This window comes from Pinus tabuliformis, chromosome 7, assembly GCF_031772625.1.
Source record: "Pinus tabuliformis cultivar Carrire ecotype Pingquan chromosome 7, CPIR1, whole genome shotgun sequence".
Taxonomy (NCBI): domain Eukaryota; kingdom Viridiplantae; phylum Streptophyta; class Pinopsida; order Pinales; family Pinaceae; genus Pinus; species Pinus tabuliformis.
Genome location: NC_142293.1, coordinates 1,651,659,582 through 1,651,675,803, shown reverse-complemented (window position 1 = coordinate 1,651,675,803; position 16,222 = coordinate 1,651,659,582). Strand labels below are relative to the sequence as shown.

General features: G+C 38.5%; 1 protein-coding gene across 1 annotated transcript; it reads left to right on the top strand.

The window, feature by feature from the left end:
* Window positions 1-4,901: 4,901 nt before the first annotated feature.
* Window positions 4,902-5,755, top strand: LOC149254763 (uncharacterized). Its single transcript, XM_089460218.1, has one exon. It carries the CDS (start codon window positions 5,002-5,004, stop codon window positions 5,392-5,394), a length of 393 nt encoding a protein of 130 aa, XP_089316344.1. The 5' UTR covers window positions 4,902-5,001; the 3' UTR covers window positions 5,395-5,755.
* The last annotated feature ends 10,467 nt before the right edge of the window (window positions 5,756-16,222 follow it).

Sequence of the window (16,222 nt, the reverse complement as noted above, 5' to 3'; positions counted from 1 at the left end):
CTCTTGTTGTTGACGTTTCGAATCCCAATGTGGATCCATCTTTAGGACAAAAGTGATAGATTGAAAGAGACGCTTACTAACTAGAACAAATAAATTTTAGGTCAGCTCCTCTTCTTTCAATCTTAATCCTTGAATTTTTAAGAAAACGGATCTCATTCCATATATCCCCTTCATACATGGAAATTATGTTAGATTTTAAGCTTCTATGACTGTCATTTTTATCCACAGTATTGTGTGCCTCTTGTTGTCGACGTTTCAAATCCCAACATGGATCCATCTTAAGGACAGAAGTGATAGATTGAAAGAGAATCTTACCAACTAGAACAAATAAATTTCAGGTCAGCCGCTCTTCTTTCAATCTTAATCCTTGAATTTTTGAGAAAACAGATCTCATTCCATATATCCCCTCCATACAGGGAAATTATGTTAGATTTTAAGATTTTGTGGTTGTCATTTTTATCCATAGTATTGCGTGCCTCTTGTTGTCGATGTTTCGAATCCCAACGTGGATCCATCTTCATGACAGAAGTGATAGATTGAAAGAGAATCTTACCAACTAGAACAAATAAATTTCAGGTTAGTTGCTCTTCTTTCAATCTCACTTCTGTCCAGAAGATGGATCCACGTTTGGATTCGAAACATCGACAACAAGAGGAACACAATACTGTGGATAAAAATGACAACCACAGAAGCTTAAAATCTAACATAATTTCCCTGTACTGAGGGGATATATGGAATGAGATCTGTTTTCTTGAAAAGTCAAGGATTAAGATTGAAATAAGAGCGGCTGACCTGAAATTTATTTGTGCTGGTTGGTAAGATTCACTTTCAATCTATCACTTATGTCCTGAAGATGGATCCACGTTGGGATTCAAAACATCGACAACAAGAGGCACACAATACTGTGGATAAAAATGACAGCCACAGAAGCTTAAAATCTAACATAATTTCCATGTACGGAGGGGATATATGGAATGAGATATGTTTTCTCGAAAATTCAAGGATTAAGATTGAAAGAAGAGCGACTGACCTGAAATTTATTTGTTCTAGTTGGTAAGCTTCTCTTTCAATATATCACTTATGTCCTGAAGATGGATCCATGTTGGGATTCGAAACATTGACAACAAGAGGTAGACAATACTGTGGATAATCCGAATAAAAAATCCCTAAATGACAGCCACAAAAACTTAAAATATAACTTCTTTATATAATAAGAGCCAACACTTTTTCATGCATATGTTGTTATTGTAGTTGGACTACTTCGGTTGCCTTAATGATATATGTTGTTTAACTTACGTACTTGTGTATGAACTGATTTGTATGCAATTATATGAATCTTGTTGTTAATGTGTTGCATATGTTGTTAATGATGTCACCGTCCGTGTCGACTTCTTTACTGGACATCAGACAGACCTTTCACATGAACCTTGTTGTAACAACCGTCGCACTCGTCTCGGACTGATCCATGAGTGTTGTACGTGTTATCTTACCTTGTATGATGTGATTGCTGCATCCGAGTGGACTACTTCACCGGAAAATGTGCATGTCCTTTTGTGTTGTGTGTTCCTAGCCAAGTTGGGATTGATCCCTTTCAACCTGGAACTCACCTTCACCTTCATCACCCTTTGAAGTGTTAGAACCTCTCATACACCTTCCTTGACTCACTGCATTAGTCAAACCCTTGCTAACGACATACTTATATTACTTGCCTCTGTGTCACATCGCGGTTAAGGCATTACCTTACTACCCACTGCTAGGACTCCTACACCAAATAGTTTGAGGTCTAATTGGGACTTCTTACCGGGGAGATCCCCTTGACATGTTGGCGGGTCTAGCACCGTCAACAGGTAGTAAGTAATTACTCTTGTTTTCAAATGGTGTTGACAAGGTGATCGAATTTATCGTAGGAATTTTTGGTGTTAGTACCAAGCCACTGAGCGAAGGCTTCACTTACCCTGGATATCATCTAAAGCCAAACAATTATAGGCTAGTGGATTGGAATTGGCTTCTGGATAAATTTTGTCACAAACTCCAAGGATGGACAAATAGTTGGCTTACACTAGGAGGAAGATACACCCTTACATAGGAGGTTCTCCAACAGATCTCAGTATAATGGGCACATCTTTTCATTCTCCCCTTGAAAATTATCTCTAGAATTCAAAGTATATTAACACATTTCATTTATGCAGGCACATGGGGGACTAAATAATACCACCTAATCAAATGGGAAAATATTGCCCTCTCAAAGAAATATGGTGGTTGGTGAATACTAGATTTGAGAGTTTTCAGATGGGCTATGTTAATCAAATTTCTATGGCGGGCTCTATTTCAAGAAGGAATTTGGAGGGACATCATATTTACAAAGTACCTTAAAATAATGAGCGCCACTGATTGGATAAGGGAAGGCAACATCAGCAAAAAAATTCGCTGTTACATTTGGTCTAGTTTCCACAAGGTAAAAAGTTGGTTTATTGAGAGGCTCAGGTGGTCTTTCGATGAAGGAAACTGAATTTTAATTGGGATAGATCAAATACAGGGAGTTAAAATAGCCACACCCCTCACAAAGGAAATAATTTAAAGACTACATGCCAGGGGATATATATATTTGGATCAGGTTTTTCGGTGTTGGTGCAGACCGTTTCCAGTTTGGAGAAAAGTTGCAGATATTGGTTTGGTAAGGCGTCGAGCTAATGTATGGAATGGATACATTCAAGATCTTAAATAGGCGGGACTGTGCAGAATAGAGAGGGGGGACTTCATCACCTTGGAAGGGACGCTCCGTAAGGATTCTATGGAGGTGGAAGACATCTACAGGTACATTATGTGCACTAAATTTACTTTAAATGATACATGCTAGTTCCAAAAGATTTGGAAATGGGATGTCCCCGTGAAGATTATTCTCTTCACCTGGTTGGTATAGAACAACAAAACATTGACTTGGGAAAACCTCCATAAGCAGGTTGTCCAAGGTCCAGGATGGTGCACACTTTGCTGGGATTCAATCAAGACAAATCAACATCTTTTCTTGGAATGCTTGACTTCTACATAGGTATGGCAAAGGATCCTTCATTTTTTTCATATTCCTTTTAGAAATTTTCTCTCATTAGATCAGTGTCTTCATTGGTGGATCGAAAGGGGGGGGGATATTAGACCATTCCTCTCTTCATTTTTTGGGAGATCTAGCGTGCTAGGAATGGATGCCTATTTGAAGGTATCCCCATAAACATACACAAGATATGTATAAACATTGGGCTTTCGATGGATACATAGACATACAACATACAAGTGGATAAAGATTCAATGTTTCTTTTCATTCCTCCTTGTATTGAATTTCCACTTGGTTATTTTGATGGAGTTGCACATGGAGGTGTATGTGGTTGTGGAGTTTGGTTTAGGATATGTAATAGGACTCACTACAAATTATCATGGCACAGTGGATATGGTACAAACATGAGAGCGAAGATTTTGGCCCTATGGGGGCTTCTTTGGTTTGCCAAGAAACAGGGCTTGGATTCTAGTCATGTATATGGAGATTCTAAGACCCTCATTGAGGGTGTATTGGGGCACACTTATCTCACTCCTCCTAATCCTGGAGGTTGGATCAAACACATCATCATTCTCAAGATGTCCTTTCAACACATTTCCTTCGAACACATCTACCGAGAGTCGAATTTTGTTGTTGATTCACTGTCAAAAAGGAGTCTAAATGAGGGTGTTGGTTATATGCATTACAAGCATCTAGAAGAAAATACTCTAAAAAAGAAAGACACAATCCAACTCCGTTAGTTTTTTAGTTCACTATTTATATAATGATGTAATTTGTAGAAACATTTTGATATTTATATAATAATGTAATTTGTAGAAACATTTTAGTATTACTATATCGATTTATATTAATAGTAAATAAACAATTTATTTAAGAACCATACATATTTCTCAAAAACTTGTATTTTATTTTGAATAAGAAGAAACATACTCTCTTACTAATTTGAAATCTATTTTAAATGTTTTTAAAGATATACCAATACATTTATAAACCAATGTTTTTTTCATTTAGAAAAAAAAACATCAAACAATAGTCCATCTTTCTTCCCTACCTCTATCAACCAAACGCGCCGATTGAAACATATCGAATCAAATTAGACCAAATAATTCACCCATCGAATCGAATTTTCAATATGGAACATTGAATCAAACAAAAACCAGATAATTCCCCATCGAATCGAAGTTTCGAATTTCCTTATTAATTTGGCCAATTCTATCGAATTTGGTAACTGCGAAGTCATTACTGTTGAATATATATATGAGTTGTTTTTAGTGTCTGAATTTGGTTGAGGTTAAATAATGATTTGTCATATTTAAATTGGTTTTTTGACTGTATACATAGATTCAGCGCCTTGAAAAACTTTTAGGCCATTTAGATTATGCAAGGGTTACTATCAAATTTGTGATTTCAATAAATTCTAACTGGATTTTAGAGAAATTAAACCATTAAAAAACCCAGAGAAAAACTTCCAAAAAACCTCACTAAAAACAACTCCATATATATATTCTAAAAATTATATAATTAAAATTTTTTATTTCAAAAAATTTCTGAAAATTATATCACTAAATTAAAAACTAATTAAATTATTCTAGAAAATTTAAAATAAAACATCCTCAATTTCTGCAACTCTAATCACTAACAATTTGCTCATGAAATCCCATCCCATCCCATCCCATCCCAATAGCGTGCAGCTAAAGCTACAGTCGAAGATGCAAAGTAGCATCTTTAACGTTGTCGGTTAAAGAAGATAATTAAAGCTATTCTCCGCACGGCACGGCACGGCACCGCACCGCTTGCACTGCAGATAAGTGAGCGACACCACCAAACCTATAAATATACACTCCCTGTTATTTACTTTCACTATCTCATTTCATTTCATCTGGAGTTTTTACTACATTCTCATCTCTCAATTTCTTCAATTGAAATCTATCTGGTTTTAGAATAAGTGCTGTATCATGGCGCAAAATCTACCATCTGTTCGGGCTGTTGCCCCTGAGCACCAGGACCGTAGCCACACCCATAGTTACCCTCAGGCAGGTCAGCCTAATCCCAATCAGAAGGCAGGGCTGCTGGATAAAATCAAAGCATCTCTTCCCGGAGGCCAGACTCAAACTGCTCATTCGAATCCGAATCAGAAGCCGGGGCTGGTGGATCAAATCCAAGCGAAGATTCCCGGAGGCCAGACTCAAACTGCTCATTCTAGTTCATCTCAGAAGCCGGGTCTCGTGGATAAGTTCAAAGACATGCTGCCCGGAAAACAGACTCAAACTGGTAATTACAATCCAAATCAGAAGCCGGGGCTGGTGGATAAAATCAAAGCGAAGATTCCCGGGGGGCAGAGCAAGTAATGGGGAAGGTGAAGCGCAAGAGGAATAGCAGAAGCATGTGCATTGATGTTAACCTAAAAAATAAGGCCTCCGGCTCTCCCTCCCTGAAGCTTTTCTGTTGCGAATTGACCTACAATCAGTATCTTGATATGAATAGTTTGCTAGTTTGCTTGTGAAGCCTATCAATATTTATGGTGTTATTGATGTATTAGTGGATATATGTTTATTGTAGGATAATGTCTATTGCTGGATAATGTATTTGCTTAAATCCCATTTCAGTGTAGGTAGGTTTCACATTAATATTGCTGGATAATGTATTTGCTTAAATCCCATTTCATAGTGGGTAGGTTGCACATTAATAGACAATAGCACAATAAATATGGGTTGGTTGTCATAATAGAATAGCTAAAAATTATACATGTCCATTTGTAATTTAATAGATTTCAAAATGTTTTGGTAATTTGATAATAGCAAAGTAACTTATGTTTGATTTTATTTTTGTTTATCAAATTTTTGAGATAGAGTACCATAAAGAAGATGTGGGATTGTATGTTCAAAGTAACTTATGTTTGATTTTATTTTTGTTTATCAAATTTTAAAGATAGAATACCATAAAGAAGATGTGGGATTGTATGTTCTTTTGTATTCTAAAGTATATATTTTATAATTAAATAGATTTTTTATAAGGCTCTAAGTTAATATAACAATATTTACAGTTACAATGACATCACAAGAATAATATTTATCAAAGCATTATTAATTCACCATGTCACTAATAATATTTATCAAAACATTATTAACTCATGAGATCACTACCATGAATTTGAATCTAGATTGGAAAGATAGTTCAATCATTCTACCCAACCAACCAATCGAGACAACTCTAATTGGCATTTTTAAAAAATGTATTTATGTTAAGCTCATATATTTAGTCTTTTTATAATTAATAATAATAATAATAATAATAATAATAATAGTTTAAAGTATAATTTAGTTAATTTTTATAATTTTAAAGTATTTTAATGTTTATGATAACTAATGTTTATTTACTTTTATTAACCATTTAATTTATATAACTACACTATTTATAATATATTTTAAAAATTAATTTTAACACCACAAAATATAAATTTTAAATTTTAAATATTGAATCATATATGTGTGTGTGTATGTGTTTCATAACCATAACATTTATAAAATAAATGAGTGTAAAATTGCCATAGGAACGAGTAATATTTTGTCTTTCCTAAATGTCATATTTTAGTCACTTTCAAAATAATTTTCATCTTGTAACATAAATTCAACATCTTAAAAAATCATTGCTATATTTAAATTGTGCAATATATTAAATTCGTACTATATTTCAAATTATGCAAATTATTAATTTATATCTCTAGAATTTCATGTCCATGTTATATTAGAATTTAGACTTCTATGATCCATGAATACTGAGAAATCTTTCTGTTGACACCTAATCATAGGGATTGGGTGAACAACTGTAATTAGTGTAAATAAATAATAGAGGAAATGGAGAGTCATCGGGAGATGAATTGAATAGTCACTCCCTCTTGTATATAATAATGAACAACCTAAATAAATAACACAATTATATTTGAGGAGTTACCTCCTGGCCTGAGATGGTATCAGAGCCAACTCTATCTTTGGCATTACAGTGTGCCTTTGTAACTCCCTCCTGGCCTATGTTCTGCCTGTTCTGTAGAACTGACACCTTTGTCATGCTCCAGAAGCCTGAATGGTGCACTGTCATATGCTTTTCTATTCCTGACATGGTATCGTCTCCCACGCTCCTCCACTTTCATGCTATGCCACGTTTTTTTCTTTGAATATTGCATTGGCGTGGTCTATAAGCGCTGCTCTCCCATACCTCTCCCAGCAGAACATTACGGTGATGAAAAAAAATACAGTTTTGCAAGCTGAACTTCTTTTGGTTCACGCTTTGATTGACATTGAAATGCCTCGATGGAGCCCTCTAGCGCAGCGAAAGCTTGATGGAGCCTTATGGCGTTGGTGGAGAGATTACTTTCTGGAAGGTTATCGCTTGAGATTTGGCGTGACACGATTGTGGTTACATGTTGAGACCCACGAGCCCGTGACCTTATATTCAAGGTCATTTTTTGCAAACATAGAGGCGGACTTTTAAATCTTCTACATGGAATATTGCTTCTTGTATTCATAAACATTGCTCCATATTACACTGACCTCTATACGTTGTTCCATATATATAAAGCTGGTATATATAAGCGTTGTTCCACATATATAACGTTGTCTCCACGCTAATGTTTTTTCATATATACGCTGGTATATATAACGTTGTCTCCACGCTAACGTTTTCATATATACGCTATCCTAATATACCACGTTGTTGGGCTCCCATAATGTTGTTTTCAAAACGTTGTTTTCAAAGTGGCTGACATAGTTAACGCTCCTGCATTTGACTGGTTTGGCTCCCCATATACCACCTTCCCTAAATATTCCCTCCCCCATATATTACCTCCCCAAAATAATACCTATGTTTTTAATATATCAAAGTGCAATATTTAACCACCAGAAGTGCATTTTTTTGGAAGCAGGGTATTTTTTTTTAAATACATTCACTGATATTTGTTGTGGGAGTGGTTTTCGTTGGGAAGGAGAACTATCCAGAATGGTCACGGAAAATCAAACACACTCTCATTTTTAATGCACCGTGGAAATGAGTGTGTTGGAAACGGAGACAAAGAGCAAAAACAACCTACCTCAAACAAGGAATTCGCCATTTGGGAAAATAAGAATAGCAAGGCTTATGAACAGATTGTAGCATTAGTAAATGAAGAGGTGAGTCGCCATATTTCGTCATTTTCAAATGCTTTCAAAGGCTTACAAAACCTGAAGGAACTCTATGACTCACACTCTGCAATTGAAGTTGTTCAACTCATGATTAAATTGTTCACCCTTGAATTACAAAATGATGATCCTCTTGCTCTTGCATCAGAAGTAAAATCTATTATGCATGATATCAAAGTCACTAATGTTGAATTGGACATTCCTCTGATAGCTTTTCTCAAGGCACTTTATCCCACTTATTAAAATTATCTTGAGTCATTGCAAGAAAATGGAAACCTCAAAGATATTACCTTTGACTCCCTTGTGAAAAAAATTGCGGAAAGAGAGAAAGCTTTTGGGAAGAAGATAGCTCCTCAGTCTTCTGAAGAGGCTGTGTGCCTTGCACATAGATAGAATAATCTTGCTCAAGATTCTTCTAGAGGAAGAGGTGGTCGAAGAGGAAGAGGAAGAAATTTCATAGGCAGGGGGGGCAGACACTCTCAAGGAGAAAAGTCAGATTTGCACTGCATACGTTGCAAAAGAGATGGATCACATGATGCATCCACATGCAAGTTTCCTTGGGACAGAATTGAGCAGGAAAGAAACCAACCCAAAGGTAAAACTAATGACAAAGAGAAAGGTAAAGCACCTGAATCTGCTCACTATGTTGTGGCACACTGTAATATTGGAGTAAATGAAGACTTATTTAATGCTTCACTTGCTTCCTGGAAAAATGATTGGTTGCTTGATTCAGGAGAAAATTGCCACATGACTTTTAGAAAAGATTTTTTTGAAGAATTTACTAACAATGTTGATGGAGTAGTATACTTTGTAGACAAATCAAAACTCAAGCCATCAGGGCTTGGCACAATCAGGCTTAAATTGCCTGGTCTTCTAGACTTTCTTCTGCATCATGTTTTATATCTCCCACAACTGAGGAGAAACTTGTTGTCCTTGGTCCACATCCGCCAGCAAGGACACTCCATTCATATGTTTGATGGCAAGCTTGAGGTGAGAAAAGCTTCAGAACACTCACTTGTCATGATGAGGATAGAAGAAGAAAGGCTTCTCAAGCTGCAGGGTACCTCTGCACATGCACAAAATTTCTCATACAATTCTCATTATGAAGAAGGTACATTTCCATCAAGTGTATTATGGCATGCTAGGTTTGGACACTTAAACTATGACAGCCTCTGCTTGTTGAAGAAAAATGGTGTTACTGGTTTGCCTACAATTCCTAGGAAACTTAAGAATTGTGATGCCTGCATTCTAGGAAATCATAGCAAACGGTCTTTTGATGATTCACATTCCAAAGCACAAAGAAAACTTGAACTCATTCATTCAGATTTATGTGGTCCAATGCCTGTTCCTTTTGCAAATGGAAATAAATATATGATGACATTTATTGATGACTACACAAAAATGTGTTGGGTTTATTTATTGAAGAACAAATCTGATGCTTTTCAAACATTCAAGAACTTTCAAACATGGATTGAAAATGATGCATAATCTCATATTGGCTCTATTCGCACTAATAATGGAAAAGAATACACTTCAAATGAATTTGAAAACTATCTTCGCCAACATGGGATCAAACATCAAACAACTGTGCCTTATAATCGCCAATAGAATGGAGTAGCTGAAAGAATGAATAGGACAATCTTAAATATGGTGCGCTCCATGATGTTTTTCAAAAATGTAAAATTGATGTTTTGGGTTGATGCAGTTCTATGTGTTGTATATGTAAAGAATAGATGTCCATCTAATGCTATTAGTAACAAGGGTTTGTGCGTCAGAGTTGCAGAAAAAAACCTAATGGAGGCTAGGGTTTTCCCTAAGGCTTTGATTTCAATTTCCTAAACCCTGATTCCTTCTCTTCTTATCATCTACCTTTGGTCTGGACCATTCCTGATCTGCAGACATTTCATCTAAATAGATACTGTAAAAAGCACATAGAACCCTTCATACCTACCTCACACAATGATAGAAAGTAGTGAATGATTTTCCCTAATGGTCAAATGGGTTGCTCATTATCTCAGAGGGATTCCCACCGATCAATAGAAAAGTAACATCACTCTGACTTTGTCAATGAAGAACAAATCGGTTTGGGTTTCTGGCAAGTTCTAGGAGCACGATGAGAAGGGTTCTTTCCCAACTATATGCTAATGGGAAGGCAAAGCAGAAACACGTCAAAAAACATGTAAGGGCATTGGTGGAAATGAAAGAACTAACCCTAGGGGTAGACTTCAACTTGGATAGAGTGGAATCCCTGTCTAGGAGAGCTTTGGTTGACAAACTTAGTTGCATCAAAATGACACATGAGAAACTTCTTTCATAGATCAAAGTGACATGGAAACCACTAGTAGGTTATACTGTGATTGTGAGTATATTGGTTAACAAATGGATCCACTTTCACATTCTGCCAGAGGATGATCTTGAACTAATCCTCTGTAAGCCTTGGGTTATAGGCAAAGGCTCACTGTGGCTGGCACGGTGGCATCTTGCATTCTGTCCAAGGACCAAATAGTTGCGAAAGCACCTTTTGGGTTCTATTATCAGGCTTCCCTCTCGAGATATGGTTAAAGGAGGTACTCATCAAGGTGGAAAATTCACTGGGAAGGTTCATTTACTTGGATGAAGCTTCTCTCCTGCCATCAGATAAATGTATTGCATGGGTCCTGATCGAGATGGAGACTACAAAAGGATGACCAGGGTTTCTAGAAATCCTTTGGGGCGAGAAGGTGATCATCTAGTCGCTAGACTACTCGAAGACCCCCTTTAGATGTATGAACTATAGAGATGTTGGCCACCTAACAAGATCTTGTGTGGCTCCTATGCATCAGGTCTTCTATACTCCGACTCCACATACATCTCTATGGGTCTCAAAAGAAAGGTTAAATTTTTCCTCAGAGGAGGTAAAGGATTTTAGTTTCAACAAGGTGTCATACTAGCAGTTGGGCCTTGTTTACTCAAGGGGAATGAACCTTCCGAAAGATTATCCTACACAAGGCTTTATAAAAGGAATGATACATGAGGTCAATGTAGTCATTTCCTCTAAAAAGAATAGTAATAAAGTGGAGGAAGACATCTCATATAGTTGGTCACCTAAGATTTCTCCTGGGTACTGTTCGCTCTACTACAAGCTTCAACAGGTGAAGGTCAAATTCTAATCTGTTTGCGTGGTATGTGCTTGTTACACAGTAATTTGTCACCATTTGTCACCGTCCCTGTTACCCCTCTCCCGCACTTTGGAGGACTCATTCCGGGACCTGTGAGAAGTGACATAACTTGAAAACACTTGCATTATGTTCCCCTAAGTATGGACTTCATATGCCCTGAAGACATCTCCTGCAGAATATCCTTAAAAATTTCCCTTTTTCCATTACCGTGGATCCACAGTGTATTACTCGCGCCAATGGGGGAAATCCTCCAAAGAGGGCGCGCCAGTTAGCGCTCTGTCTCAGAGCTATACCCGTGCCAACCGAGTTTGGGAAAGCTTTTTAACAAACGCACGCGCGAAGGTTTTTTCCTTTCGACTCATGAAGCTTTTTAAGGATAATGCCAATCCCATGGATGTCCTGATTCATCGTATCTCCCTTTCCTCTATCCATAATAGCTTTTTGAGGATAAACCCAATCCAATAGATGGTGTGATTGATCTTATCTCCTTCTCCTCCATCTATAAAAGCTTGTTCCATTGCCTTTGACAAGCTAGTTCGAGCATAGGGAGAATTATACTTTCAGAAGTCTAAAAGATTGCTGTAAGAGTCTTCTTTGCATTCATAATCAAAGAGAGAGAGGTTTGTTCCCAATGCCGACAAGCTTTGCAAGGCATATGTAGCTGATCACCCAGCCAAAGGAGGATTTGACGTCAGAACTATGGTTGTATTCTTCTTTTTTGTTTATCAATAATAGATGACTATCATTATGGTTCCACTCTTGTTGTTCATTGTAATGATGTTTGAGTTATATCTTTTCTGACCGATATATAATTGCATCTATTGGATTTTATGCTTGTATTTGTGTCGTTCTTTGCATGTGTAGGTGTCCATTCACGGAGATCGTGAGGATCGTGACCGACCGGAGAAAAGGAAAGGGAGTGTCGACTCTTCTACAACACTAGCGTTGGAATCCAAGTAGGCTCTCATCATCTACCTTTAATTTGTAATTAGGAACCTGCGTGTTAGCATTGTTTGATTGTTGCTAGACCCATTCTGGGCTAGTGGGGATCGCCTCTGTCCGCAAAGGGGATTTACCTCGCCAACAACTTGGTGACTCAACTGGGGAGTTAGCTTGTTGTTTGATTTGTAAACTTTAGACGGAGCCTGAAGTACGGCCAGATAGCCTTCGAAACGCTATTTCTTTGCATTAGCGAAGTACATCAATGCCACTTCAGTCAATCTCCGGTTTGGTTTACGAACTAAACAACTTGGAGTTTGTTTTGTCTCTTTGGTTTCTCTTGTTTGATTGCTTAGATAGCTTTCTAGGTTGATTCTTTGGTTGTCTCTTGCTTCTTGGTTTGTCTGGGTACTGCTGGCCTAGTCTTGGATTGCTTGATTTTTATTTTAGCATAGCAAACTCAATTGGCGCTCTTTTTTGCATGACAGTCGCGCCAATTGGCGCCGCTTGTCAATGTACAGCCCGCGCCAATCCTCAATTGGCGCTACTTTTAGCCTGAAAGTCGCACCAGCCCAGGGAACCTTTTAGAGTTTTCTTGTTTTGAGCCTTCCAAGCTTGGTTTTTGTGTCTGAATACTATCTTTCAATCACTTGAATGTGTTAGAGTCTTGTTTGATTGGTTTTTGGCCTTTACCCTTTGGGTGTTTGTTTTTTTTCCACCGATTTCACATTTTAGCCCTAGGGCATCTAGTGGCTTTGTGCATCGAGCCTTCCTTAGGAGTTTTGGTCTTCTGTTGGTCCAGTCAAATTTTTGGTTACTCTCTTGCACTTGTTCAGTGATTGTTAAACTTTTTATTGCATTATTCAAGTGATTTACTTCTTTTTCACTTGGATTCCGCTTGGCTTCGTTTTGGGCTTAGATTACATAGCTCATTGAGGTCTTTGTGATTTTTCTTGGTTTGAAAGATTGTCTTGGTGTTTCAGGGACTTGATTGTGTTTTCATTGAGTGAAATTTGTTTCTTTTACTCTTTGTTATTTCTCAAAATTTGTTTAGTGCATTTTTCCATCGAAAAGAAAATGAACAATCTCTTTTGCGTTGCAGTAGTTAATGGAAATTAGTGCTTTTCATTGTTATTAGTGATTAGTGACTTTAAAGAAAAGTTTCGTTTATTGCCATTAGCTGCATTAGAGTCATTGTTGATTGTTTTATGATCATTTTGTTTGATTGAAAGATCTCAACTCTCTCATACCTAGCGTTCATCGAATGAAATTATATATTTTGGCATATAGCTTGCATTTAGGAAATTGTGAGAGATTACATACGGTAGGACCTGGAAACTGAAACCTAATCAAAGATCAACCATAAAATGAACTGAATGAATCTAAAAACACATTGGAACTTAACGCATAAATCTAGAGGTCTAGGCTAGAGATGTGTTGTGGCGTCGTTAAACCTAGTCACTGTTGTTTCACATTAAGGTTGGGTAATTCCTCCTTTTGTGACTCAATAGTGTTCTAGCACGGATTTGTGCTCCCACGTACCGTTGAGTATATGGGGAGACCCCACTAGGTTATCATCCTTTATCCACAGGAAGTCGTGTCTGCCGCCTTACAAGCCGTAACGCACTGAACACAGCATTCAGGAAGATTGACTGCCGTACGGAAAGTCCTTGGTTTTCATATGATTGCCAAGGTGTATATGCAGTCTTACGGACTGGCTGGTAAACCCTTTTCCTAGTTCTCCAGAGTAGTCACTTTTGATCCTTTTCAGACTCCCTAAAAGAAAAGGCTCGGTTGAGCATTTTGTCACTTCGAGCTCATTAAACATTCGAAGGAGACTAGAGTCATCTTTTTGTCCTTTTCTCGACTCTTAAAAGGTGAAAAGGTCAAGTTCAGTTCCTTTGTCTTAAAATTTATTCGGCCACGATTCACATTTACCCGGTTAGATCTTGTTTGTGTTAGCTTTAGTAGGTTTCTTTTTCGATGGCAACTTTTCTGGGGTTCACCAACCCAGGGATCCCCTCTGACGGGAACCCTGGTCATTTCGCTCCGTTTGGGAATCTTGGTGATCCTTACATGGCAACGTTGTCCCTCCCAGGGTTAACTATTGGGTTGCCTGTTTGGTTGTTCTCAACCTCTTTGGTCCCTGCCGTTTCAACTTCTGGTCAATCAGTCCCTCCACCTGAACAACATCATGTTGATTCTAAGGTGGACCTCTCCCCTTCTTTGTCTACTTCTATGTCCTCATCTTCTACTTCGCCTGGTGAAAGTATTGATTCGAGCAACCAGGTGGCTAAGAAGAAGAAGAAGATGATGAGAAAGAAGAAGTCTCCTAAGGGAGAGGCTAAAAGTGCAGCTACCCCCTCGAGTACACTTCCAACCGGGACACCTTATGCTCCCCCGTGGAAGGTCAAATTTCCTTGTAGATTATGCAAGGAGGACCATCTTCTTCGTGATTGTCATGGCATTCCCAGGGTCTTAGAAGTATGGTCTCGTGATCTAGCCCGCCCCTCATCGTCCTCTGGAGCTCACGGCGATGCTACCCTATCAACTGGAAATGGTAAGGGAAAAGGGAAGATTCGAATCCCCTGTAGACTCTGTGAAGGCAATCATCCCCTTCACCTTTGTCCACTCATGGATAAAGCCTCCGTTGTCTTGGAATGTCTCACAGCTCCTTCACCCCAACTACCCGTTGGCTCTCAACATCTCTCTGCAGCAGCAGATCGTTCCCCTGCTGACAAAAAGATCGACCAAGATTCCTCTCTTGTCTAGCCTCCTCTTCCTGAACCTGGCTCTGCCAAGCCTATTCCAGACCAACCATTGATCGGAAAGAGTGTCGACTCGAGTTTACCACCCGTCGACCACTCTGTTTCGGAAGAGCATCATTCCCATGTTCTTCTTGTCTCCTCAAATTCTCCTGAGTCTGGAAATGACTCTCCTATCCCAGCTGATCCCGAGAGTCCTGCTTCGGTTCTTTTAGAGCAGGGGGGCAATCATATGATTCTCCCACCAAGTAGTTCAGTCGTTTCCTTCGACTGGAGTCGTTTGACTACCTCCTGCCTTCCATCCCATGTGCCTTTCGGGGTCATGGTACATGCCTATAATAGGGCAATACCTGGCACTATTTTTGATGAGGGTGCATTTGTCAGTCTTATGTTTGCCACTACTTGGCAAGCTTTGGGTTCCCCACAGCTTGTGCCAGTCGTGTCGAATCTGACGGCTTTTGACAGAGGAACTAGTCAACCATTAGGGATCCTTCCAAAGTTCCCTATTACTTTGGGAGGTAAAACCGTCTATATAGACATATCGGTTACCCAAGGTGCTTTAGGTTTCAGTCTTCTCCTTGGCCGTGACTATGTTTATGCCATGGGGGACCTGGTCTCCTCACTTTTCCGTGTGGTTTTCTTTCCACACGATGGAAGGATAGTGGCTATAGATCAATTATCATTCATTCGTCCCCAGGTACCTCCTGCGCAGTCGTCATCCCCTCCTGGTTTTCATCCACCAGTTGCATCTACCCCACCACAGATCAACTACGTGGCCACTTATCCCGTGCTTGGATCCAGTGATGTCGCCATTGTGCATAGTGTCCTGGGGGCATTGGGTCCTGACTTCCAAGATATTACCCTTCCACCCAGAGTGGCACTCTTGGAAGCCTCAACTTCCTGTTCATTCTAATGAAGGTTTGGCGGAGCATAGTTCTTTTTCCTATGTCAAGCTCCTTAAGAAATGAAACTAGGTATGGCCGAGCATAGTTCCTGATCTTGTGTCAAGTTCATTAAAAAATGAAATAAGGGTTATGAGGATAGTTCTTTTCCTAGGTAAACCTCATTAAAAAATGAAACATCTCCTCCTTTCCAAATCGAGTCTTTGATTAAGATCTCGTAAAATACAAGTCGAGTCTTTCA

Excerpts from the sequence above, each read along its gene's own strand:
- LOC149254763 (XM_089460218.1), top strand. The coding sequence starts at position 5,002 with ATGGCGCAAAATCTACCATCTGTTCGGGCTGTTGCCCCTGAGCACCAG.